A 22,335-nucleotide genomic window follows, 5' to 3' on the forward strand; every position below is an offset into this window, starting at 1 on the left:
GTATAGAAAGAGCTTAAGGTAGGAAGATGCTTAAGTCAGTAATCCAAAATTTGGGAATTCCATATCCTACTTAACAAGCACAGATAGCACATTGGATTTATAAATATACTTTGAGTTCACCTAAGGCTCCACCTACAGATGTCTTAAACGGTCTCAGAGCTGAGGTTTCAATTATTGCCACTCTTTGCCTGTGGATGGCCATGAAAATGCTAGGAGGAGTAATTTTGAAGTTAGTAAGTTGATATGAGTATATACCTTTGCTTTGGAATGCCTGTTTGTCTTATGCTCAATTTTCATTGGGTTATCTTTCATTGGCTTCTGGTACTACTTTTTCCTGATGTTGCTCCATGTGTTTTGTAAATATTTTCTGGTGGTGCACTTTTTTGTTGGTGATGGGCTTGAAGTCTGGGGTCTAGGCCCTGTCCCTGAACTCTTCAGCTCAAGGCAAGTGCTCCACCACTTGAGCTACTGTGCTGCTTCTGGTTTTTGTGTCGTTAATTGGATCTAAGAGTCTTGTAGACTTTCTTTTCCAGGCTGGCTTTGAACAGTGATCATCAGATCTCAGCCTCCTCAGTAGCTAGGATTATAGATGTGAGCCCAGCTATGCCTTATTTTTGTGTGACCATATTCTTTTCTTTTCTTTTCTTTCTTTTTTTTTTTTTTATCAGTTGTGGAACTTGTATTTGGGGTCTGGGTGCTGGCCCTGAGCCTCTTTGTGCTCAAGGCTAGCATTCTACCATTTGAGCCTTAACCAATTGATTCCTTAATGGTTTGTCTAGGTTTCCTCTCCCTCTTCCCGGAAGTGGCTCTGTGGCTCAAGTGGTAGAGTGCTCGCCTTGAGCTGAAGAGCTGAGGGACAGTGCCCAGTCCCAGAGTTCAAGCCCCACGACCGACAAAAAACAAAAAAAAACAAAGAGATCCTCTCCCTCTTCCCCAAGTATATTGACTGTTGTAGCTGCATTTATTGAGTTTCATCTATGCAAGTTTTTTGTTGTTGTTGTTTTGTTTTTTTAGTCATGGGGCTTGAATTCTGGGCGTAGGCACCGTCCCTGAGCTCTTCAGCTCAAGGCTAGAGCTCTACCACTTGAGCCACAATGCCATTTCTGGTTTTCTGGAGGTTTATTCAAGGACTTTTCCTGCCCAGGCTGGCTTTGAACCATGATCCTCAGATCTCAGCCTCCTGAGTAGCTAGGATTACAGGCGGGTGGTGAGCCGCCACCAGTGCCCAGCTAAGTTTTGTTCAGTTTGTGTGATCATCTGCCCTCAGCAGTTTATGAACTCCTGAATTTGAACATCTTTGAAACCTAGTTCCTTGTTAACTCTATCTAATTTTTAATTTCAGGGCCAGCTTAGTTAGCCTGAAGCCCTGAGTTGAAATGCCAGTGCCACCAAAAACAAAAAAAAATTGCACAATTGATTTTGGCATAACTTTGTATAAAATTTTTAGCATATGAATGCATAGTGCATGCTTTTTGGTGATTAATTGGAAATATGAGTCATACCGAAGCTGGCTTCAAACCATAGATGTGAGCTACCAGTACCAGGCTAAGGACATAGTATTGAAAAAAACTTTTGCTTTCAAATTTTTTTTTTTGACAATACTAGGGTTTAAACTTAGGGTCTCACACTTGTTAGACAGTTACACTTCCACTTGAGCTACACTTCATATTTTAAAAATTGGTAGCACAGCTACTTTTGGTGGGGTGGGGGGGAGAGTCCAGTCATGGACCTGAACTCTGGACCTGGGCACTGTCCCTCAGCTCTTCAGCTCAAGGCTAGCCCTTTATCACTTGAGCCACAGTGCCACTTCTGGCTTTTTTCTTTTTGCTTATGTGGTGCTGAAGAATCCAGGGCCTCAAGCATGCAAGGCAACTGCTCTACCACTGAGCCACCTTCCCAGCCCCAGCATGGCTGCTGCTTCTTTTTTTTTTTTGGGGGTCAGTCGTGGGGCTTAAACTCTGGGCCTGGGCGCTGTCCCTCAGCTCTTCAGCTCAAGGCGAGTGCTCTACCACTTGAGCTACAGCGCCACTTCCGGTTTTCTAGTGGTTTATTGGAGATAGGAGTCTCACGGTCTTTCCTGCCCGGGCTGGCTTTGAACCATGACCCTCAGATCTCAGCCTCCTGAGTAGCGAGGATTACAGGCATGAGCCACCAGTGCCCGGCTACGGCTACTTCTTAACTATACATTATATACCTGAATAAATGACAGAAACAGCAAGGAGTTGGTAGCTTACACCTCTTTTTTTTTTTTTGTCGGTAGTGGGGCTTGAACTCTGGGCCTGGGCGCTGTCCCTCAGCTCTTCAGCTCAAGGTGAGCGCTCTACCACTTGAGCTACAGCGCCACTTCCAGTTTTTTCTGGTGGTTTATTGGAGATAGGAGTCTCACGGTCTCTCCTGCCCGGGCTGGCTTTGAACCGCGATCCTCAGATCTCAGCCTCCTGAGTAGCTAGGATTACAGGCGTGAGCCACCAGCGCCCGGCTGCTTACACCTCTTAATCCTAGCTACTCTACTACAGAAGCTGGAAGTGGAGCTGTGGCTCAAATAGTAGAGCACTAGTCTTGAGCACAAAAGTGAAGGTACCATGCCCAAGTTTTGCATTCAAGTCCCAGGACTGGGGCTGGGAAGGTGGCTCAGTGGTAGAGCGCTTGCCTTGCATGCATGAGGCCCTGGGTTCGATTCCTCAGCACCACATAAGCAAAATGAAAAAAGCCGGAAGTGGGGCTGTGGCTCAAGTGGTAGAGCGCTAGCCTTGAGCTGAAGAGCTGAGGGACAGCGCTCAGGCCCCGAGTTCAGGCCCCACGACCGGACCCCAAAAAAAAAAAAATTCAAGTCCCAGGACTGGCACCAAAAAAAAATAAAAGAAGAAGAAGAAGAATCCTAGCTACTTAGGAGGCAGAGACCTAAGGATCCTGGTTCAAAGCCAACTTAGGCAGCACTCCAGTTAATTCTTGCCTCGCCTCCAATAAGCCATCCAAAGGAGGAAGTACTGCCGTAGTTCAAGTGATGAAATGCTAGGGTCAGTACTCAGACCCTGAGTTTAAGCCCCAGAGCCAGCACCAAAAAAAAAACCTCCTTGTTACTTACCTTTAACTTTACCTTTTTAGAAGGAAGAATATTGGTATACCGTATATCCTGCTATGTGAATACTTTGCTCCCCCCGACACACAAACTTCTTGGTGGTACTAGGATTTGAAAAGTCGTTTGCATACTTGCTTAATGCTGTACTGCTTAAGCCTTGCCTCCAGCCTACTTTTTGCTGGTTATTTTGGAGACAAATTCTCACATTTTCTGTTTGGGCTATGTGTGAACAGGGCTCCTCTACATCAGCCTCTTAAGTAGCTAGGATTATAGACTTGCACTACTATTAGGATTCAGCTAAAGAGTGATCTACCTTCCATTATTAATTGGAGATAAAAGTCTCATGGATTTTTCTGCTCAGGCTGGTCTCCAACCCCAGTCCACAGGTCTCGGCCTCTTGAATGGCTGGTATTCTAATCATGAGCCAACAGCTCCTGAGATCTATTCTTATTTTTTATTTTTGTACATGTCCTGGGGCTTGAAATCAAGGCCTAGGCACTGTCCCTTAGCTTTCTTTGTTCAAAGCTAGTCTTCTACCACTTGAGCCACAATCCTATTTCCAGTTTTTTGGTGCTTAATTGGAGATTTGAGCCATTATCCTTAGATCTCAGCCTCCTAAGTAGCTAGGATTTCGTGTATGAGCCACCCATAATTCTGATCAAGTGATTGAGTAGTAATATCCTTGTGCCTGCATGCTTCCTATGACAAAATGATTGCTTTGGCCTGCTGAGGGACTTTCTCAATATATTATAGTCACATCCTGTGATATTTTGTATATAGATGAACAAGAGAACTGGACAACCCATGATCCACATCTACCTGGACAAGGAAACAGGGAAGCCCAAAGGTGATGCTACAGTATCCTATGAAGACCCGCCGACTGCCAAGGCTGCCGTGGAGTGGTTTGATGGTAGGGCTATGCTCGCTGGCATTCTTTGCTCTTCTCCCTCAGGCACATGTAGCGTCTTAGAATGGTTGTTGTACTTGTCAACTTGCAAGTAATGATCATTTGGAAATGTTGGATGTTTAGAATGCAACCTCTGAAGTTTAAAGACAAAAGACAGATGGACTCTCCCTTTGTGTACGTAGAGCAGAATAGGAGGAAGAACTTAAGAGCCCATAGGAACAAGATGAGCCTGATTGATGCTCTGATTAGGTATAACCACAGCTCCACCTTTCCTAGTCTGCCAATGGTTGTCCTTTGGGCCCATATCCAAGAATACCCTTGGAAGCTTCTGATGAAAGGGTGCTCACCTAACACTCAGTTCAGTCTTCAGCAACACACACAAAAAATCCTAGCCAGTGTGCATTTGAGTACAAACATGTATATGGTTAAAGCCTTGTTGAAATTTCACTTTTGACAAAATCTATTTGCAAGTATCTGTGTTGCTGGCTCAACTGCCTCCATTTCCTCTGAGCACTGCTGTGAGAGCTCCAGCAGCCCTTTTCCTGCAGGGCTTTGAGACAGGGAGCTCCTGCCTTAGCCTCCCTGCTGCTGGGCGCCATCATGCTTAGGTGTGAAGGGCAGGCCTGATCCTTCTGAGAGAGGCATCAGGGTTAGCAGGAGGCTGGGTGTGAGAAAGGGGGCTTCTAGTTTCCTCCCCTCTCACAGGGAGGGCTTGGGCTTGGGCTTGGATTTACCCATGTTCTGTCATCTCTTTCCAGGCAAAGATTTCCAAGGGAGCAAACTTAAAGTCACTCTTGCCCGGAAGAAGCCTCCAGTGAACAGCATGAGGGGTGGCATGCCGCCCCGCGAGGGCAGAGGGATGCCACCACCGCTGCGTGGAGGTACTCGCTGCTCACACTTAGTGTGCTTTCTGCCCTTGAGGCCTCGACTAGCGTGGGGGTGGATAAGGAGTGTGGAATCACGACTGTACGAGTGAAAGTGGGCGGCACCTGCTTGTGGAAGACGGGGAAAGGGATTTCTTGGCCCCGGGAAACCTCACCGCCTGCCTGTGTGAACTCCAGGGCTGCTGTGCTCTGGCCTCAGTCTAAAAATGCCACATGCTAGTGTGCGAGTCCAGTGAACACACTGGGGGCTGGGGCCTGTGGGCCAGTTGGTGTTTCTTGTGGCAGAGCTGCTCCTAGAAAGAGGCTCACTTGTTCTTCCTTCAGGTCCAGGTGGCCCAGGAGGTCCAGGGGGTCCCATGGGTCGCATGGGAGGCCGTGGAGGAGACCGAGGAGGCTTTCCCCCAAGAGGACCACGGGGTTCCCGGGGGAACCCTTCTGGAGGAGGCAATGTCCAACACCGAGCTGGAGACTGGCAGTGTCCCAACCCGTATGTACTTCACTTGACAGATTGGTAGTGTCACCACTCCCGGTGGGGGGTCAGAGCCTGCTGGTGACTGCTTGGGGACGCTGCCGGAGGCTCCTCAGCCACTTGATGGAGGAGATCCTCTTGGTGGTTTGTGCCCGGGACTGTGGGCGGTGGGGGTGCCTTTTGTCCCTCTTTGCTCAGCTGACTTCCTCAGTGACTTGTGCTGTCGGGACTTTGTGCAGGGGCTGTGGAAACCAGAACTTCGCCTGGAGAACAGAGTGCAACCAGTGCAAAGCCCCGAAACCCGAGGGCTTTCTCCCGCCGCCCTTCCCACCTCCGGGTAGGTACAGCTTTCCAGAGTGTTCCCTACGCTTCCTTCGCTAGCCTTCTGTGAGCCATGGGCAGCCCCAGCTCCCCATTAAGGTAGGAACCTTGCCTCCGCCCTTTGCTACCTCAGGTGGTGACCGCGGCAGAGGTGGCCCCGGCGGCATGCGGGGGGGTAGAGGTGGCCTCATGGACCGCGGTGGCCCCGGTGGCATGTTCAGAGGCGGCCGTGGTGGAGACAGAGGCGGCTTTCGTGGTGGCCGTGGCATGGACCGCGGCGGCTTTGGCGGAGGAAGACGAGGGGGGCCGGGGGGACCCCCAGGACCTTTGATGGAACAGATGGGAGGAAGAAGAGGCGGACGCGGAGGACCTGGAAAGATGGATAAGTATGTGGTGGGGGGTGCGCCGTGCAGCGGGCGTCCATGTGGCACTGGTGTGGGGAGCTGGGGGCGGGGGTAGGGCTCCCTGCCCCGCCCAGTGCTAACAGGGTCCCCTTTGCCTTGCAGAGGGGAGCACCGCCAGGAGCGCAGAGATCGGCCCTATTAGACACAGCCCGCAGAGCCGCATTGACTACCAGATTTATTTTTTAAACCAGAAAATGTTTTAAATTTATAATTCCATATTTATAATGTTGGTCACAACATTATGATTATTCCTTGTCTGTACTTTAGTATTTTTCACCATTTGTGGAGAAACATTAAAACAAGTTAAATGGTAGTGTGCTGAGTTTTTTTTTCCCCCCCTTCTTTTGAAGATGGTTGTTTAAGACGTAACAATGGGAACCCTTGTGAGCATGCTCAGTATCATTGTGGATGAACCAGAGGGCCTCTAACTGTAACAATGTTCATGGTTGTGATGTTTGTTGGTTTTTTTTTTTTAAATAAAATTCCAAATGTTTATAAACAGTCATCCTTCTCGGCCTCTGTTCGCAGGTGCCTGCCCCTGACCCCCCCAGGGATAGGTACATGGTACATGGCTCCTTATGGAGGGGACATCTTGAAATGGTTTTAGATGACAACAAAAGGGCCTTCCGTTAATCCTCAGGCAAGGACCTGAAAGGGGACGGAGCAGGAAGAAGGTTCATAGCTCTGCACCTGTCCTCTGCATTCACCTACATGCAACCCTTCAGGAACTAGCAGGGATGGACCCAGTAACTGTCTTCTGCCCTACCAGGCAGTTCCCTGTGCTGGGATGCATTCATTCTGCTACCCCTGAGAACACCTTAACCTGCGACCTGCCCGCAAGCTGCTCCTCTCTCTGCCTTTGGAAAGGATTAGCCTATGCCTTCCTGAAACCACCCATGCCGTTCGTGCCCTACATTCCCAAGCTCGGGGGCCCTCCATTCCCACCCAGTGCCATCGCTGCTTGGGAGGCTGACAAGAGTTTGATTCTGCCCTATCCACACCAGCACATTCAAAATGTTTGAACAGCCTCAACCAGTCCAAACCCGCACCACCGCGGCCACCTCAATCCTATTTGTCCCAGCCCTTCCTCCGGCTACACTGACTTCAGGACAGGAAACAAGTGATTCTCGAAACCCTGGCTTAGCCTGGGACTGGCTCAACCTGAAGTTGTAAAAATGCATGGCTCCCACCATGCTTATTGAGACCCACAGGCCTCTGACCTCAGGTGCCCGGAGCTGCCATTTTACTGCAGTCCAGCTTGAAGTCAAGGGAGTTCTACCAAGGGCCCCACCCACCCATGCCTCCACCATATCACCACCAGGCGGCTCCTGAGTCAGGCCAAGTGCCTCATCCACCCATCCATTCCCTCCTGCCCACTTCTCAGATGAGCAGAAGGGGAATACAGAACAGAGGCACTTGCTTGCCAGCCAGGTACACTACCTCTGATCCCAGCAGAAGAAAGCTGAGCAAAAGTAGCTCAATACCAGCCTGAGCTGCATCTTGAAACCGTGTCTGAAAGAAAGTCCTGCACCCATACCCAGGACCACTGGCTCTGTGCACTGCCGGTAACAGTCAGAACCCAGTCCTCCCCCTACAGCAATGTTTGCCACTTCCCTTTGTCCTCCAAAGAACGAGAGAGGCCATGGAGAGACTGCAGCTTTTTCAGAGAAGGACTCAAGGGCTCTAGGCCGCCACCCACCAAAGGACTGAAGCCACTGTCTAGTCACAGCTACTTCATTCATGTCCTAGAACCGAAAGCTGGAGGCTCGGGAATGGACCTGGATGGAAACCCTAGCTCAAAGGCCTGGAGAGGAAAAGGATGGGGCACCCTCTCCTTCAGAGAAGTGGGAGCTGGATGCTGGGAATTTATAAGTTTTTTTTTTTTGTTTTTTTGGTCGGCCATGGTGCTTGAACTCGGCCTGGGCGCTGTCCCTAAGCTCTTCAGCTCAAGGCTAGCGCTGTACCACTTGAACCACAGCACCATTTCCAGTTTTCTGGTGGTTTATTGGAGCTAAGAGTCTCATGGACTTTTCCTGCCCGGGCTAGCTTTGAACCAAGATCCTCAGATCTCAGCCTCCTGAGTAGCTAGGATTACAGGCATGAGCCACCAGCACCTGGCTTATGCTTTTAATCTTAGCTACTCAGGAGGCTGAGATCTGTGGATCTCAGTTCGAAGCCAGCCCAGGACAAGTCCCCAATTAACCAAAAACTGGAAGTGGAGCTGTGGCTCAGAGCACTAATTAGCCTTGAATGAAAAGAGCTCAAAGATAGCACCCAGGCTGAGTTCACACCCCACAACTGGGGAAAAAAAGCCTCTAGCACTCATCCACACCACTGAGTTTCCTAGGCTCTGCTCCTGCTCTTGCCCACGACCATAGATAGCTACAGGGAGCCAGTTAAGACCAAATCAACCTCCCCTGCTAGAAACCCAGCATGTGACTCCACGTTGAGTCTCCTGGAATTAACTCCTTGTCTGGCTTCAAACATCAATGCTCAGACCAGAGCCTTCCAAGTGTCTAGGATTATAGGTGTAAACACTGGTATACCCAAGCCATTGGCACCCAGCTCTGCTTTCCTCTTCCTCTCCCCTCTTTTTCTTGGTTTGAATTCAGTACCTTGAAATCTAAGCTTGCCATCGGCATTCAGCTCCTCTCTCCTATCCCAATCTTCCCTTTCCCTCCCCGCTACCTCGTGCTCATGACCTTGAGCTTACAGCTTGTGCTCTACCACTTGAGCCATGCCTCCAGTCACATTTTGCTGGACAGAATATCAGACATTTCTACCCAGGCTAGCTTTGAACCACAATCTTCAGGTCTTCCTGAGTGGGATTATAAGCATGAGCCACTGGTTCCTGGCTCAGTATCTTCTTTTTTATGTGTGCCAGTAGTAGAACTTGAACTCCAAGCCTCACCTGCTTGCTTTAGCTTTTCATTCAAGTCTGGTAGTCCATCACTGGAGCCGCAACTGTACTTCTGGCTGTTCGCCCGTCTCAAGGACTTTCCTGCCCAGGCTGGCTTCAAATCACAATTTCCAGATCTGATCTCAGTCTCCTGAGTAGCTAGGATTATAGGTGTGAGTCACCAGCACCTGGCTTGACAATGATGTTTAAACTTTTTTTTTTTTTGGTTGTGGGGCTTGAACTCTGGGCCTGGGCGCTGTCCCTGAGCTCTTCAGCTCAAGGCTAGTGCTCTACCACTTGAGCCACAGCGTCACTTTGTTTTCTGGTGGTTAATTGGAGAAAAGAGTCTCACGGACTTTCCTGCCTGGGCTGGCTTTAAACTGAGATCCTTGTTACTCAGCCTCCTGAGTAACAAGGATTACAAGTGTGAGCTACCAGCGCCCGGCCAAAGGTACGACTTTTTTTTTTTTTTTTTTGGTCCGGTTGTGGGGCCTGAACTCTGGGCCTGGGCGCTGTCCCTCAGCTCTTCAGCTCAAGGCTAGCGCTCTACCACTTGAGTCACAGCGCCACTTCCGGTTTTTTTCTTTTTGTTTATGTGGTGCTGAGGAATCGAACTCAGGGCCTCAGGTATGCAAGGCAAACGCTCTACCACTGAGCCAACTTCCCAGCCCAGGTACAACTTTTTTTATTGAAGTATAATGGGCTAGAACATGAAATTGCTCACTGGTTAGTCACCATCCCAAGGTTGGAGGAAATTTACTGAATTACATTGACCTCTAGAGCCTGATCTATTGGCCTGGGTGGGTAAGTTAAAGATTTATTATTCCAAGCCAGTGCCTGTGGCTCACACCTGTAATCCTAGGGACTTACAGCTGAGATCAGGGGGACTGCATTCAGCCTAAGGAGAAAAGTCTATGAGACTCCATTCCAAGACAACAGCCGAAAAGCTAGGTGGGAGGTAGCCCAAGTGGAGTGTGAAGACTTTAATTCAAACCTTGATACACCTTAAGAGTGAATTGAACAAGCCAGGTGCTGGTGGCTCTCCCCTGTATTCACAGCAGCTACTCAGGAAGCTGAGATCTGAGGATGGAGGTTCAAAGCTAGCTCTAGCAAAAAAAAAAAAAAAAAAGGAAGGAAGGAAAAAAAAGAAAAAATCTCTAAGAGGTTTATCTTCAATTAACCAGTTCTAGGCCCTGAATTCAAATACCAGTGTTGGGATGCACACACTGAGATGCACATAAGCACACACACACACAAAAAAAGATTGAATAGAACTTTTCTTCCATCTTTAGGTGGGTAGGGACTCAAAAACCATTTGTGACATCCATGATTTTGGTGAATATAACCTGTGTGTTGGGATATTTTTTCTTTCTTTCTTTGGTCAGTCTTGGGGCTTTAACAACCTGAGCTCTTTTTGCTCAAAGCTAGCACTTTACCACTTTGAGCTACAGTTCTACTTCTGGTTTTTGAGTGGTAACTGGAGATAAGAGTCTCATGGGGACTCTTCTGCCCAGGCTGGCTTTGAACCACAAGCCTCAGGTCTCAGCCTCCTAAGTAGCTAGGATTCATTACAGGCCTGAGCCACTGGCCCCTGACTGAGCTGTTTTCCTCAAAGATCTTTGACCTCTTCTTCCATGATTAGGATCCCTTAGTGTTTGCCCATGTGCCACAGACACCTCTGTTTTTTGTGTTGGTCCTGGGACTTGAACTCTGGGCACTGTCCCTGAGCTTTTTTGCTCAAGGCCAGTGCTCTAATACTTGAGTCACAGCTTCACATCCTGCTTTGTTGCTGATTAATTGAAGATAGTCTGGGCTGGGAAGTTGGCTCAGTGGTAGAGCGCTTGCCTTGCATGCCTGAGGCCCTGGGTTCGATTCCTCAGCACCACATAAGCAAAAAGAAAAAAGCCAGAAGTGGCGCTGTGGCTCAAGTGGTAGAGCGCTAGCCTTGAGCTGAAGAGCTGACAGTGCCCAGACCCAGAGTTCAGGCCCCACGACCGAACCAAAATATATATTATATATATATATATATAATATATATATATATATATAATATATAAGCTGGTTTCAAACTCTGCTCCTCAGATCTCAGCCTCCTGAGCAGCTAGGATGGCAGGCGGCAGCCACTGGCATCGGCTCAGAAGATCCTCTGGCCTTTAAATGAGGGCGTCCCCTAGCCAGTCACCTTCAAACCCCAGCTCCACCGCTGCTCTCCAGCCTGGACCTGTGTGAAGGGCACAGAGTAGGCCTGGCACACAGTAGGAGCTTCATTAAATTCAGCTCTGAGCATCTGAGCGGCAGCAGGGGGCAGGGTTTCCCGGTGGTGCCGGCCCTCGGCCTCGGCCCGAGCCCAGCGGGGTTAGCCGTCTCCACGCCACGCAGCTCTGCCCGCCAGACCCTCAGAGGGCCTGGGCCAGGCCCCCGCCCCCCGCGCCTCGGCGGGTCCCCATCGCCCGGGGGCGCCGGCCCTGCGGGAGGGGGCCCGGCTATCTGGCCGCGGGGTGGGAGGTGACTCTGCAGCCGGGGAGCCCTATCGCTTCCTGCATCCCAGGAACCGGCTGAGCCGCAGCCTCTGCCCGGGAAGGCCGCCGTCCCCCGGGGAGGGTGGACAACTAAAAGCGTCCACCTCTTCCTTTAGGAAACCAAAGGAAGGAGGACGGAGCGGACGGCGGCGGCGGCGTGGGAACCCTGATAGCGCAGCACCCCGGGATTCCAGGCCTCACCGGGCGGGACGAGCTCAAGTCCTCCCGCTCCTCTCGCTCCGCCGCCCAGGAAAGGCGCGGCCCCTTTAAGAGCGCGCGGCCCCGCCCGGCCCTCCGGGCCGGATCCGAATTCCAGGGGGGCGGGGCGGAGACGCGGCGGCGCGGCGCGGCCGCGGGCGGCAGCAGCGGCAGCAGCCGGGATCCAGCGGGCTTCGGGCGGCGCCTCTCTGCGGCGGCCCGGCCCGGCCCGGCCCCGCCGGGGCGATGCTGCCCGGGGCCGCGGCGGGATGAGCCAGGTGAGCGCGGGGACCCCCCCCCCCCGGGCCCGGGATCCGTCGCCGCGCGCGCTGGGTCGTGGCCGGGCGGAGGCGTCCCCAGCCTGGGCGCCGTCGCGAAGGCTGTGTGACCTTGGGCGGCCCCGCACCGTCTCTGGGCCGGGCCCCGCCGGCCCCACCGAGGCTCGCGGAAGGGAAGCCGTTCTGGATGCCCACCCCGGCCGGGGGCGCTGGGGAGGCTTCTCGGGGGAGGCGGGGCCTGGGCCCCGCCGGCCAGGCTGCGGGGATCCCCGCCGAGCTCGGCCTCGCGTCGCGAGCGCCCCGACCCCTCCCCTCCGGAGCCTCAGTTTCCCTGTCTGTCAAGTGGAGATCAGATCGCCACGCGCCCAGCTGTGGTCGCCAGCCGTGGTTAAGCTGTGCCGCCTTTTTACGGTGGTTCCCGGGGAGCCCCTGCGGGGAGGGCGGCGCGGCGGAGCCGGGGAGGCTTTGTGGGCGCCTGCGCCGGGCCGAGGTCCCGACCGGGCCGCCCCCCCCCCCGGCGCTGGGGCCCCGGGAACCGACCTATGGGGACGGGGTCTCCAGCCACCCCGGGCCGTGCTCCCCGAGCCACGCCGCGCGCGGCGTTGGTGCTCACCACGGCCCCGCGCTGCCGCCGGCCGCCCCTGAGCCCGACCCGTGTCCCCGCTTACAGTGACGCGCCTGGCCCCGGGCATGGCGGACCCAGCGGCGGGCATCGCGGGCTCGGCCGCCAAGAGCGTGCGGCCCTTCCGCTCCAGCGAGGCCTACGTGGAGGCCATGAAGGAAGACCTGGCCGAGTGGCTCAATGCCTTGTACAGCCTGGGCCTGCCGGGCGGCGGGGATGGCTTCCTGACCGGCCTGGCCACGGGTACCACCCTGTGCCAACATGCCAACGCTGTCACCGAGGCCGCGCGGGCCTTGGCTGCCGCCCGCCCAGCCCGAGGTGTGGCCTTCCAGGCCCACAGCGTGGCTCCCGGCTCCTTCGTGGCCCGGGACAACGTGGCCACCTTCATCGGCTGGTGCCGCTCGGAGCTGGGCGTGCCCGAGGTGCTCATGTTCGAGACCGAGGACCTGGTGTTGCGCAAGAACGAGAAGAGTGTGGTGCTGTGCCTGCTGGAGGTGGCCCGGCGCGGGGCCCGCCTGGGCCTGCTTGCCCCCCGCCTGGTGCAGTTCGAGCAAGAGATCGAGCGGGAGCTGCGCGCCGCGCCCCCGGCCTGCGACCCCTCGGCGGCCGGGGACAATGTCATCGAGACCCTCCCTGCGCCCGAGGCGCCCACGCGTGGGCCCCGAATGACGCCCAGTGACCTGCGCAACCTCGATGAGCTGGTGAGCCATGGGGTCGGCCAGGCCCCCGTCCCCCCACCGCAGCCCCCCCCACCTGTCCCTGCGTGTCCGTCTCCTGGGCTCCTGGCATCTGCAGGCCAGCCTGCTGCATGGAAAGGGTGCATATGCTAAACGCCAAGTGTATAGTAGTAGTAGGCCCAGCGAGGAGACTCTTGGCTCCTGCATCTCTTTTCCATACTAAAGCTGCACTCAAGTCTGTCTGCTTTCTTAATCTGGGCTCCTCCTCTGCCCTCTCTTGCAACCTTCATCTCAGGGTTTAATGGGTGCTGCCTTGGCTGAGAGACAATGAGTGCTTGGGAGGCGGCCCCCCCCCCCCCTAATGGGAACCAGGCGGCCTGTTGGGAGTTGCTAAAGGAGTTTGAACTTAGGAAGTCCCCGGTCCCCAGCTCCCTCTTTTCCCAGGGCCTAGGTGTCCCTGCCACCCCCGCAGCAGCTGTGCCAAGAGTTTCTTTCTTATCAGGAGCTTAGGACTAGGCTGTGCCTGCCCGGGAGGTGGGTATTATCGGGATGGCGGTGGCTGTGGGCAGAGCCGTCCCCCACCCCCAGCCTGGGCCCGGGTCACTGGAGGCCCCACCTGCTCATTTCCTGCGGCGCCACTGTGGGTGAGGAGGCGGGCAGGGCCTCCCGCACAGCCAGCCTGGCAGCCCCAGCCTGGGGTGACATGTGTGCAGCTGTGAGCTCGCCAGGAGGGTGGCCTGCGTGCCCCATCGGACGTAGTCTGGTTCTCTGCCAGGGGCACACAGGTGCCCTTCCACCCGCTCCTCCCAGGGCCCGGCCTCTATGGACCTTGGCAAAGGGGGAGGGCATCCATGGTTCACTGGGCACCGAGGCTCTGGCCTCATCCTGGCCAGCTTCGTGGACTCGGAGCCAAGAAGGGGAAGGTGTGGGGAGGGGAGGCTGTTGGAGGCATCCAGGATTTCCAGTTCGAGGCCAGTCTGGGCCACCCAGTGAGACCTGTCTCCAAAAAACACAAGCTAGGAAAGGGAAGACAAGCCGGTGGAAAAAACGTGTCCGAGGCAGCACAGTGCCAGTTTTCCCCGGAAGGACTTCCTTCTTGACCCCAGAGCAGCTGACTGTCCTTGGGCAGCAGAGGGAGGGACCCGACCCTTGACCCGCAGCCTGTGGTCACAGGTGAGGGAGATCTTGGGCCGCTGCACCTGCCCGGACCAGTTCCCCATGATCAAGGTGTCGGAGGGCAAGTACCGCGTGGGAGACTCGAGCCTGCTCATCTTCGTGCGGGTGAGTGGCGGGGGCGGGGCCTGGAGTGGCGGGGGCGGGGCCGGGCGAGGGGCGGGGCCGGGCGAGGGGCGGGGCCGGGCGGGCCACCGACACAGCCTCGACCCTCGACCCGCGCGGGCGCAGGTGCTGCGGAGCCACGTGATGGTGCGCGTGGGCGGCGGCTGGGACACGCTGGAGCACTACCTGGACAAGCACGACCCGTGCCGCTGCGCTTCCACCGGTCAGAGCCGGGCCGGCCGGGCGGGCGGGCGGCGGGCGCGCGCGGCGCCCCGGGCCCGGGCCCTCACACCCCGCTTGTCCTCTCCCCACAGCCCACCGCCCGTCCCAGCCGCGGGCCCCGACCTTCTCCCCCCAGAGGGTGTCCCCCAGCCCCAGCCCCCGGCCTGGCAGCCCCGTCCCCGGCAGTGAGCGTCGGGGCTCCCGGCCCGAAGTGACTCCCATTAGTTTACGAAGCACAAAGGAGGGGCCCGAGCCCCCGCTCAGGTGAGCCCCGGGGCGGGGCCGTGGAAGGGGCGGGGCCGTGGAAGGGGCGGGGCCGGGGCGGGAGGCGCGGGGCGGGGCGGGAGGCGCGGGGCGGGGCGGCGCGGGCCGGGGCGGGAGGCGCGGGGCGGCGCGGGCCGGGGCGGGAGGCGCTGCGCGGGGTGGCGCGGGCCGGGACGCGCTGGGGAGGGAGGCGCGGGCCGGGGCGGGCCGGGGCGGGAGGCGCGGGGCGGCGCGGGCCGGGGCGGGAGGCGCTGCGCGGGGTGGCGCGGGCCGGGGCGGGCCGGGGCGGGAGGAGCGGCGCGGGGCGGCGCGGGCCGGGGCGGGAGGCGCGGCGCGGGGTGGCGCGGGCCGGGACGCGCTGGGGCGGGAGGCGCGGGGCGGGCGGGCGCGCGCGCGCGGTGACTCACCGCCGGGAAAGGTTCCCGCGGGCGGGGGCGGCCCGGCTTCCCGTCTCCACGGCAACCGCACCAAACCAACAACACGGCCGGGGCGGGTCCCGGAGCCTGGGCAGCGGCCAGGCCAACCCGGCTTCCTCCCAGCGCGGCCCGGGGGGACCCGCGGGGGAGGGGGGGCGCCCCGCAGACCTCGTTTCCTCCCGCTGCTCGCCGGGCCCTGAGCGGCCGCAGGAAGCGGCTCCGAGGCTCACTTCTCCCCGAAAGCCCCGGGTCGGAGGCCTCCTCGCCAGCTCCCACCAGCACTGACCACACCTGCCCCCCTCGGCGCGCCGGTGATGCCCCCCCTCTTGTTCCCCAACCCCAGGCCCCGGGACCAGCTGCCCCCCCTGCCCCGCTCCCGCCGCTACTCCGGGGACAGCGACTCCTCCGCCTCCTCCGCCCAGAGCGGCCCCCTGGGCGCCCGCAGTGACGACGCGGGCACCGGCGCCCGGAGGGAGCGGCCCAGCCGGCGGCTGACCACCGGCACCCCGGCCTCCCCACGACGGCCGCCCGCCCCCCGCAGCCAGTCCCGGGAGCGGCCGGACCGGGGGCGTCCCCGCGCGGCCCCCGGCGGCGGCCGGGGAGCGCAGCTGGCGGCCCCCGGCCCCGCCCGGCGGGCCCGCAGCCAGAGCCGAGACGACCAGGCCGCCGTGCTGCTCGTGCGCCGGGACCGGGACGGGCAGCACTCGTTCCTGCCCCGGGGCCGGGGCGGCGGGGGCTCGGGCAGGTGCACCCCGCAGACTCCGCGTGCCCGCAGCCCCGCGGCGCCCCGGCCGCCCCGCGTCTCCAGCCCCGCTCCCGAACTGGCTGCCACACCCGCCAGCCTCTTCCGCACACCCCTGCAGCTTGACCCGCAGCAGGAGCAGCAGCTGTTCCAGCGCCTGGAAGAGGAATTCCTGGCCAATGCTCGCGCCCTTGAGGCTGCTGCCAGCGGGACCCCCACCGGACCTGCCCCCGACCCGGCTAGGGCCCCGGATCCTCCGGCACCCGACTCGGCCTACTGTTCGTCCAGCTCTTCCTCTTCCTCGCTCAGCATCCTGGTTGGCAAGTGTGGGCAAGCGGGGGACTCCGGCCGGACAGCCAACGGGATGCCTGGGCTCCGCAACCAGGCCCTATCCAGCTCTTCCGACGAAGGCGGCCCTTGCCTTGGCATGGGGGCGCCCCTAGATGCACTTGGGAGCCCCCTGCCGGGCCCAGAACCCACAAGGACCTGGGCACGGGGCCGGATGGACACACAGCCAGACCGTAAACCCTCCCGCATCCCCACGCCTCGGGGCCCCCGCCGCCCGTCCGAACCCGCGGAGCTCGGGGCCTGGCAAGCCCTTCACTCTGTCACCCCGAGAGATGAGCCAGATTCCTGAATGTGATGGATCATTCCAGCTGCTCCCCAAACCCACTCCTTGTTATTTTCCTTTGTGGCCTTAACCTGCCCTTTGCATCAGGGAGCCCCCTACATACCAGACCTCACGGGACCAGACCCCTCGGGACCACGCGGCACAATGGGACCTGCTGTACATTCCGGTTGGGGGGGATGAGCATTGCTATTTAATTACTAATATTATTGAATGCCTTAGAGGAGGCCGGCCCAGCCCGGTGTCCTGAGGACCAGCGGTTCAGCAGAGCCTCTGACAGTAAAGTTTTGCTCCAGCCACCTGTCTGTTTTTGGCCATTGCAACCCTCATTACAAGTTGGGATTCTGGTGTTCACTGCTATTATGGATTCATCCCTGGCACCTCTGACCTCCTGGGTCAAACTCCCAGGTGCGCTTAAATTGTTTTTTATTACCTCGTGAGAGGCGTGGCTTAAAAAGTGCGTCCAAAGAAGCTCCAGGAGCAGTCTGAGTGCTTCTAATCACATTCATAGTCGAGTCTTTAATCAGTGGGGCAGCGACCCAATGAAGTCCCAGAAAAGACTGATCTTATCCAATGGGGCGTGGGTCTGGCTGGGTCCAATGAAGTTCAAAGAGAAGCCTGTTGCCTAGGAGACGGGGCGGGACCTCCGGTTGTCCAATCGGGGAGGAGATCGCGCTGTCCGCTCACATGAGGCTGCAGCGCGCCGGGTGCAGCGCCCCCTGCAGGCGCAGGGCCGGGTGCGCAGGGCGGGCACGCACCAGGGCGCAGCGCAGGAGCTCACGGAAGAGACGCAGCACGTGCCAGTTGTACTTGGCCGAGCACTCGAGGTAGCCGCAGCGCCATCCCCGGCGCACCAGGGCGGCCAGCGCACGCCGAGGTCCGAAGCGCAGGCGCTGCCGGTCCCGCTTGTTGCCAACCACCAGGATGGGAGCCTCGGGAGCGCCCGCCGGCCTAGGTAGTGGCCAGGATAGGGAGCCAAGCGCGGGGCTGAGGACTCCGCCCCCACGAGTGTTCCCCACGCAGGCGCATTCCCTACCATGCCAGGGACCCACCCCCAACACACACCAGACTCGGGTGTGCCAGAGACCTCGTACAAACGGAGACCTTTCCCCGGGCAAAGGCCTGAGCCAGAACCCCGCCCCCCACCCCAGACCCAGCCAACGACGGGGACGCCGCCTGCCGCCCCGCGCGCAGGCCCCGCCCGCAGCCCCGCCGCCCCGCGGCCGCGCGCCCACCTGTTCTCCGCGATGCGCTGCCGCAGGGCCTTCACGTAATCGAAGCTGTCCGGGCTGCAGATGTCGTAGACCAGCACAAAAGCGTCCGTGTCCTGCAGGCTCCAGTCCTTAGGGTCCGGCCACTCCTGGGGGCGGAGGCCAGGGGATGCGGGAGTCGTCTTCCTGCTCCCTAACTCTGCTGGCGCGTGACGCCAAACCCCACAGTTCGCCCTCAGGCCTCAGTGAACCTACAGCCAGCCTCCTCCAAGCTCCGGGCCTCCACCTCACGGCCGCCTGTCGGCCTTCAGCTCTCCTTCACCCCCGGGCCTCCCTTCGCTTCGCTCACCCCAATCTTCCTCTTCCCCAGCTCAGCTCCACCATCGCCACCGCTTACAGCTGCCCGTAAGACGCATGGCCCAGCCCCAGGCCTCAGCCCGCTGCCCGCAGCTGCGCACACCGAAGCCTCCGAGCACCTGCCGCGCTTCCCACCTGGAACGCTTTTACCACTTATTTTTACTTAAAACTCCACCTTTCCAGGTTCAGACCCACCGCCCCCCCCCCCTCCAGCCCGGGGTGTGCATGCTGCCCTGCCTTTTCCTCTCAGCACCGAGGACGGAGGTCTGCCCTGAACCTGGCACCGATCACTAGCCGAGTCTGCCCCAGGTTACAGCAATGAGGGACGATGCCCGGTCGAACACTACCCCCGAGTGTCTCGTCCCAGTTTCTCCCCCTACGGCTCCGTCCAGGGTCCCACACTCGCAGAGGCAGGCAAAGAAAAGAGGCGCAGCCGCGGGGCGGAGGACACGCCCGCCACGGGCGAGATCGCCCTGCGTGGGACGCCCCCAGGCCCGCGGGGGGGCTCCGACACGCGCCGCGAGACGCACAGCCGTCCGTCCGTCCGTCCGTCCCCGCCGACGCCGGCGCGCCCGGGGCTGGCCGCGTGGGCGCGCACGTGGACGGCGAGCGCTCACACCCGCCGCACTGTCGCACTGTCCCCTCCCCTGCCCAGCCCGTGAGCCGCTACCTCATGACCTCCGGGGCTCGGGCCGGGGCCAGCCACGTCCCCGTCCCGGATGCTCAGGTCGTAGACCGCGCCGTCGAGCAGCACCGCGGGCCGGTAGAGGCAGGGACCGTCCGTGGGCCGGTGGCGCTCAGGGTAGTCACCGAACAGGAACTGGCGGATGATGGCCGTCTTGCCCACTCCCGGGGCGCCCAGAACTGCCACCCGCAGGCTGCCCCCCATGGCCGGCCCGCGCTGCCGCGCCCCGCGCCGGGAAGCCTCATGGGCCGGCGCCGCGCCGCGCGCGCCCCGCCGCGCGCCCTGCCCGGTGCCGCCGGCCGCGCCGCGCTCCTCGCCGCCCCCCCGCGACACCCGAGGCCGGAGGAGGACGCGGCGGGCGGCGGCCGGGCAGCCGGTGGCGGACGCGGACGCGCCAGCAGCGGGAGCCGGTGCGGACGCGGCGATGCTCCGGGTGGGAGAAGAGAGCGGCGCCGCGCGCAGACGCCGCCTCCGCCCGCAGCGCGGCCCCGGCCCCAGCCCCGGCCCCGAGCTCCTCGCGGCGCGGCCGGCGTCTCGGTGCCTCCGTCCTTGTCTCGCCCCAGCCGGTGGCGCGAGCGAGAGAACGAGCCGGGCTCCGGGGAGGGAGGCGGCGATGAGGTAACCGCCGCGCCCGCCTCCCCGGCCCCCTCCCGGGAAGGGAGCCCCGGCCGCCGCCCCCTCCGCGCCCGCCACCAGCCGGCGCCCGGAGCCAGGCCGCCCGGGCCGGGTCAGGACCGGCTGGGTGACCTTGGCGGAGTCATCGCACCGCCCTGGGGCTCCGCCCGGCCTCCGGCACAGGCAGAGGCCTCTGAGGCCTTCCCCCAAAGACCCCCGAGAACCTACCGAGTGCCGGACCCCCGTCCGAGCGACCCCCGGCTTCACAGCTTGGAGAGGGGGAAATTGAGGCAGGAGAGGGTCACTGCCAAGACAGCAAAGGCAGGGGCCCTGCCTCAGGCACTGAGGTCCCAGCCGCCCGGCCCGGCCACCTGGCTCACACGGCGGGGACCACAGGGCCGTCCTGGGTAGAGGCGGGGACCCAAGGGGCTGGGCCGGCCATGGAGGCACAGAAGCTCGCCTGCGATCTTCCGGCCGCCACAAGCTAGAGGTGAATCGCTATAGAAAGACCTGGAGACTGGCTGGCCCCTCCCCACCTCGGTCCCTTGCAGACCACTGTAAAGTCAGGTGCCCCTGCTATAAGACTCCGTGGGGGCTGGGAAGGTGGCTCAGTGGTAGAGCGCTTGCCTTGCATGCCTGAGGCCCTGGGTTCGATTCCTCAGCACCACATAAGCCGAAAAAAGCTGGAAGTGGCGCTGTGGCTCAAGTGGTACAGTATTGGCCTTGAGCCGAAGAGTTCAGGGACAGTGCCAGGCCGAGTTCAGGCCCCACGACCAACAACAACAAAAAAAAGTCCCACAGATTTTCTTGAGCTGGCTGGCTTCAAAATGTGATACTAAGATCTGAGCCTGACTAGCTAGGATTACAGGTGTGAGCCATCAGTGCCTGGCAGGATGGATTTTCTTAAAAAAAAAAAAAAGAAGTGTATGAATGTGGCTTAGTGGTAGGTAGAGTGCTTACCTAGCATGTATGAAGCCCTGGGTTTGATTCCCCAGTACCACATAAACAGAAAAAAAAAAAGCCAGATGTGGCACTGTGGCTCAAGTGGTAGAGTGCTAGCCTTGAGCTGAAGAGCTGAGGGACAGTGCCCAGGCCCAGAGTTCAAGCAGCAGGACTGGCAAGAGAGAAAGAAAGAAAGAAAGAAAGAAAGAAAGAAAGAAAGAAAGAAAGAAAGAAAGAAAGAAAGAAAGAAAGAAAGAAAGAAAGAAAGAAAGAAAGAAAGAAAGAAAGAAAAGGAAGGAAGGAAGGAAGGAAGGAGAGAAAGAAAGAGAAAGAAAGACTGAGCTGTGTGCTGGTGGCTCATGCCTATAATCCTCCTCAGGAGGCTGATCTTAGGCTAGCAGTTCAAAGCCAGATGGGCAAGAGAGGCCATGAGCCTCTTACCTCCAATTAACCATCAGAAGTGGAGCTGTGGCTCCAAGTGGTAGAGTGCTAGCTAGCCTTGAGAAAAAAGCTCAGATAGCACCTGGGCCCTGAGTACAAGCAGTCCTAGGACCAAACAGAAGAAAAAATGTCCTTTAGGAAGGAAGGTTCTATAACTTTTTTTTTTTTTTGCTTATATGGTGCTGAGGAATTGAACCCAGGGCCTCGGGTATGCAAGGTAAGCATTCTACCACTGAGCCACCTTCCCAGCCCCAGGAAGGAAGGTTCTAGAATCATCAAGACCTAGGAATTGTAAGAGCACAGGCAAAAGCCTCATCCCAGCCTGGGAAAAATGGAGGAAGGATGAATTCTGCAATGGAGAAAGACAAATCGAGACGCAGGTCATACTAATGGGTGGGGAGTGTCTCCATCTTTTGAGGCTAGACCAGGGATCTGGATCTGATTTCATTCTTTTCCTCAGCCACTAGGGAACTCAGAGTGTCCTCTGGAGATATTGTAAGTATTCACATTTAATGATAGGAAACGCCAGGCTTGCTTTTCCTGACATAAGCCTTCCCGTCACTTCATTTCTCCTCTTCCATATTAAATCTTTGGCCTTGGACATTTTGTGAGCTGCTTCCTTGGAGAACAAGGCAGGGAGTAAATAAAGTTAGCCCCCTTCTTCTGTTGCAGACACAGCAGGTTGGGGGGCAGCTGTCAAGCTGGTCTCATGCCCCTCTCAGCTGCTGAGAGACTTCTTTGCTGACAGTGGCCTCTTCCCAGACAGGGTTGCATGCCAGGTCCCTCTGGGACCCAGGGTGGCTTGTCTGCCCATGTTTATTTGGGACAATACAGGACACTGTGGACTGGAAATGTCTCCAGGTTCCCACAAAGTTGCGCGCACTCCATAGGGATGACATAGTCCCTGGGGGAACTGTCGCCAGTGTTGCTAACCTGCGTCCACTGAGCAGGATGGAAATGGGCAAGCCCTGCCCACTGAGGCGCAGAGGGATGCAGGGGTAGGGCCTCAGATGTCCAGAGGGAGGAGAGACTGGAACACAGATCCCTGTGCCCTTGAGCCTGACACTCAGAGAAAAATGAGCTTCTCTTGGGCCCAGGGGCCACAGGGCATCAGGAGGTGGTCAGCTGGAGCTCATGGTCCTATAAGGTTGGGACTTAGTGGAGGTACCTGTCACTCTCGGGGGTGAGCTGGGCTATGAAGTTGATAGCCCTGGGTCAGGCTTTCCAAAGACCACTGCCTGGGATGTGGATTTTAGGGTTCTTATTGCCCCCAAAGT

The 22,335-nt window shown here is 58.4% G+C and overlaps 3 protein-coding genes across 7 annotated transcripts in view; 2 read left to right on the top strand and 1 right to left on the bottom strand.

Moving 5' to 3' along the window:
• Window positions 1-6,569, top strand: part of Ewsr1 (EWS RNA binding protein 1) — a 33,615-nt gene extending 27,046 nt beyond the window's left edge. For all 4 annotated transcript variants that reach the window (XM_042667673.1, XM_042667675.1, XM_042667674.1 and 1 more), the window contains exons 12-17: window positions 3,860-3,989; window positions 4,745-4,867; window positions 5,195-5,357; window positions 5,579-5,676; window positions 5,794-6,046; window positions 6,167-6,569. In XM_042667673.1, the coding sequence (XP_042523607.1) occupies window positions 3,860-3,989; window positions 4,745-4,867; window positions 5,195-5,357; window positions 5,579-5,676; window positions 5,794-6,046; window positions 6,167-6,206 (807 nt within the window). In that variant the 3' untranslated portion in view covers window positions 6,207-6,569. The remainder of the gene's footprint in view (window positions 1-3,859; window positions 3,990-4,744; window positions 4,868-5,194; window positions 5,358-5,578; window positions 5,677-5,793; window positions 6,047-6,166) is intronic.
• A 5,335-nt stretch (window positions 6,570-11,904) lies between these two features.
• Window positions 11,905-17,104, top strand: Gas2l1 (growth arrest specific 2 like 1). Of its 2 annotated transcripts, none has more exons than XM_042667680.1 (6): window positions 11,905-11,958; window positions 12,629-13,281; window positions 14,431-14,538; window positions 14,662-14,758; window positions 14,850-15,021; window positions 15,775-17,104. In XM_042667680.1, the coding sequence occupies exons 2-6, from the start codon at window positions 12,649-12,651 to the stop codon at window positions 16,814-16,816; spliced, it is 2,052 nt and encodes a 683-aa protein (XP_042523614.1). In that variant the 5' UTR covers window positions 11,905-11,958; window positions 12,629-12,648; the 3' UTR covers window positions 16,817-17,104. The 2 variants fall into 2 exon arrangements, with proteins under 2 accessions (XP_042523614.1, XP_042523615.1); XM_042667681.1 differs by having other exon boundaries at window positions 15,781-17,104.
• Window positions 17,105-17,216: 112 nt separating this feature from the next.
• Window positions 17,217-19,264, bottom strand: Rasl10a (RAS like family 10 member A). The gene is made up of 3 exons (XM_042667668.1): window positions 19,046-19,264; window positions 18,043-18,167; window positions 17,217-17,758 (listed from the first exon to the last, which is right to left on the bottom strand). Exons 1-3 carry the CDS (start codon window positions 19,262-19,264, stop codon window positions 17,491-17,493), a joined length of 612 nt encoding a protein of 203 aa, XP_042523602.1. The 3' UTR covers window positions 17,217-17,490.
• Between the last annotated feature and the right edge of the window lie 3,071 nt (window positions 19,265-22,335).

The sequence above is a fragment of the Dipodomys spectabilis genome, unplaced genomic scaffold (genome assembly GCF_019054845.1).
Source record: "Dipodomys spectabilis isolate Male_0828 unplaced genomic scaffold, ASM1905484v1 ptg000416l, whole genome shotgun sequence".
Lineage (NCBI taxonomy): Eukaryota > Metazoa > Chordata > Mammalia > Rodentia > Heteromyidae > Dipodomys > Dipodomys spectabilis.

Excerpts from the sequence above, each read along its gene's own strand:
- Rasl10a (XM_042667668.1), bottom strand. The coding sequence starts at position 19,264 with ATGGGGGGCAGCCTGCGGGTGGCAGTTCTGGGCGCCCCGGGAGTGGGC. Across the intron at positions 18,168-19,045 it reads CGAGCCCCGGAGGTCATGAG|GAGTGGCCGGACCCTAAGGA; the intron begins GTAGCGGCTCAC and ends CTCCGCCCCCAG. Across the intron at positions 17,759-18,042 it reads CAGCGCATCGCGGAGAACAG|GCCGGCGGGCGCTCCCGAGG; the intron begins GTGGGCGCGCGG and ends GCCACTACCTAG.
- Gas2l1 (XM_042667680.1), top strand. The coding sequence starts at position 12,649 with ATGGCGGACCCAGCGGCGGGCATCGCGGGCTCGGCCGCCAAGAGCGTG. Across the intron at positions 13,282-14,430 it reads TGCGCAACCTCGATGAGCTG|GTGAGGGAGATCTTGGGCCG; the intron begins GTGAGCCATGGG and ends CTGTGGTCACAG. Across the intron at positions 14,759-14,849 it reads GTGCCGCTGCGCTTCCACCG|CCCACCGCCCGTCCCAGCCG; the intron begins GTCAGAGCCGGG and ends CTCTCCCCACAG.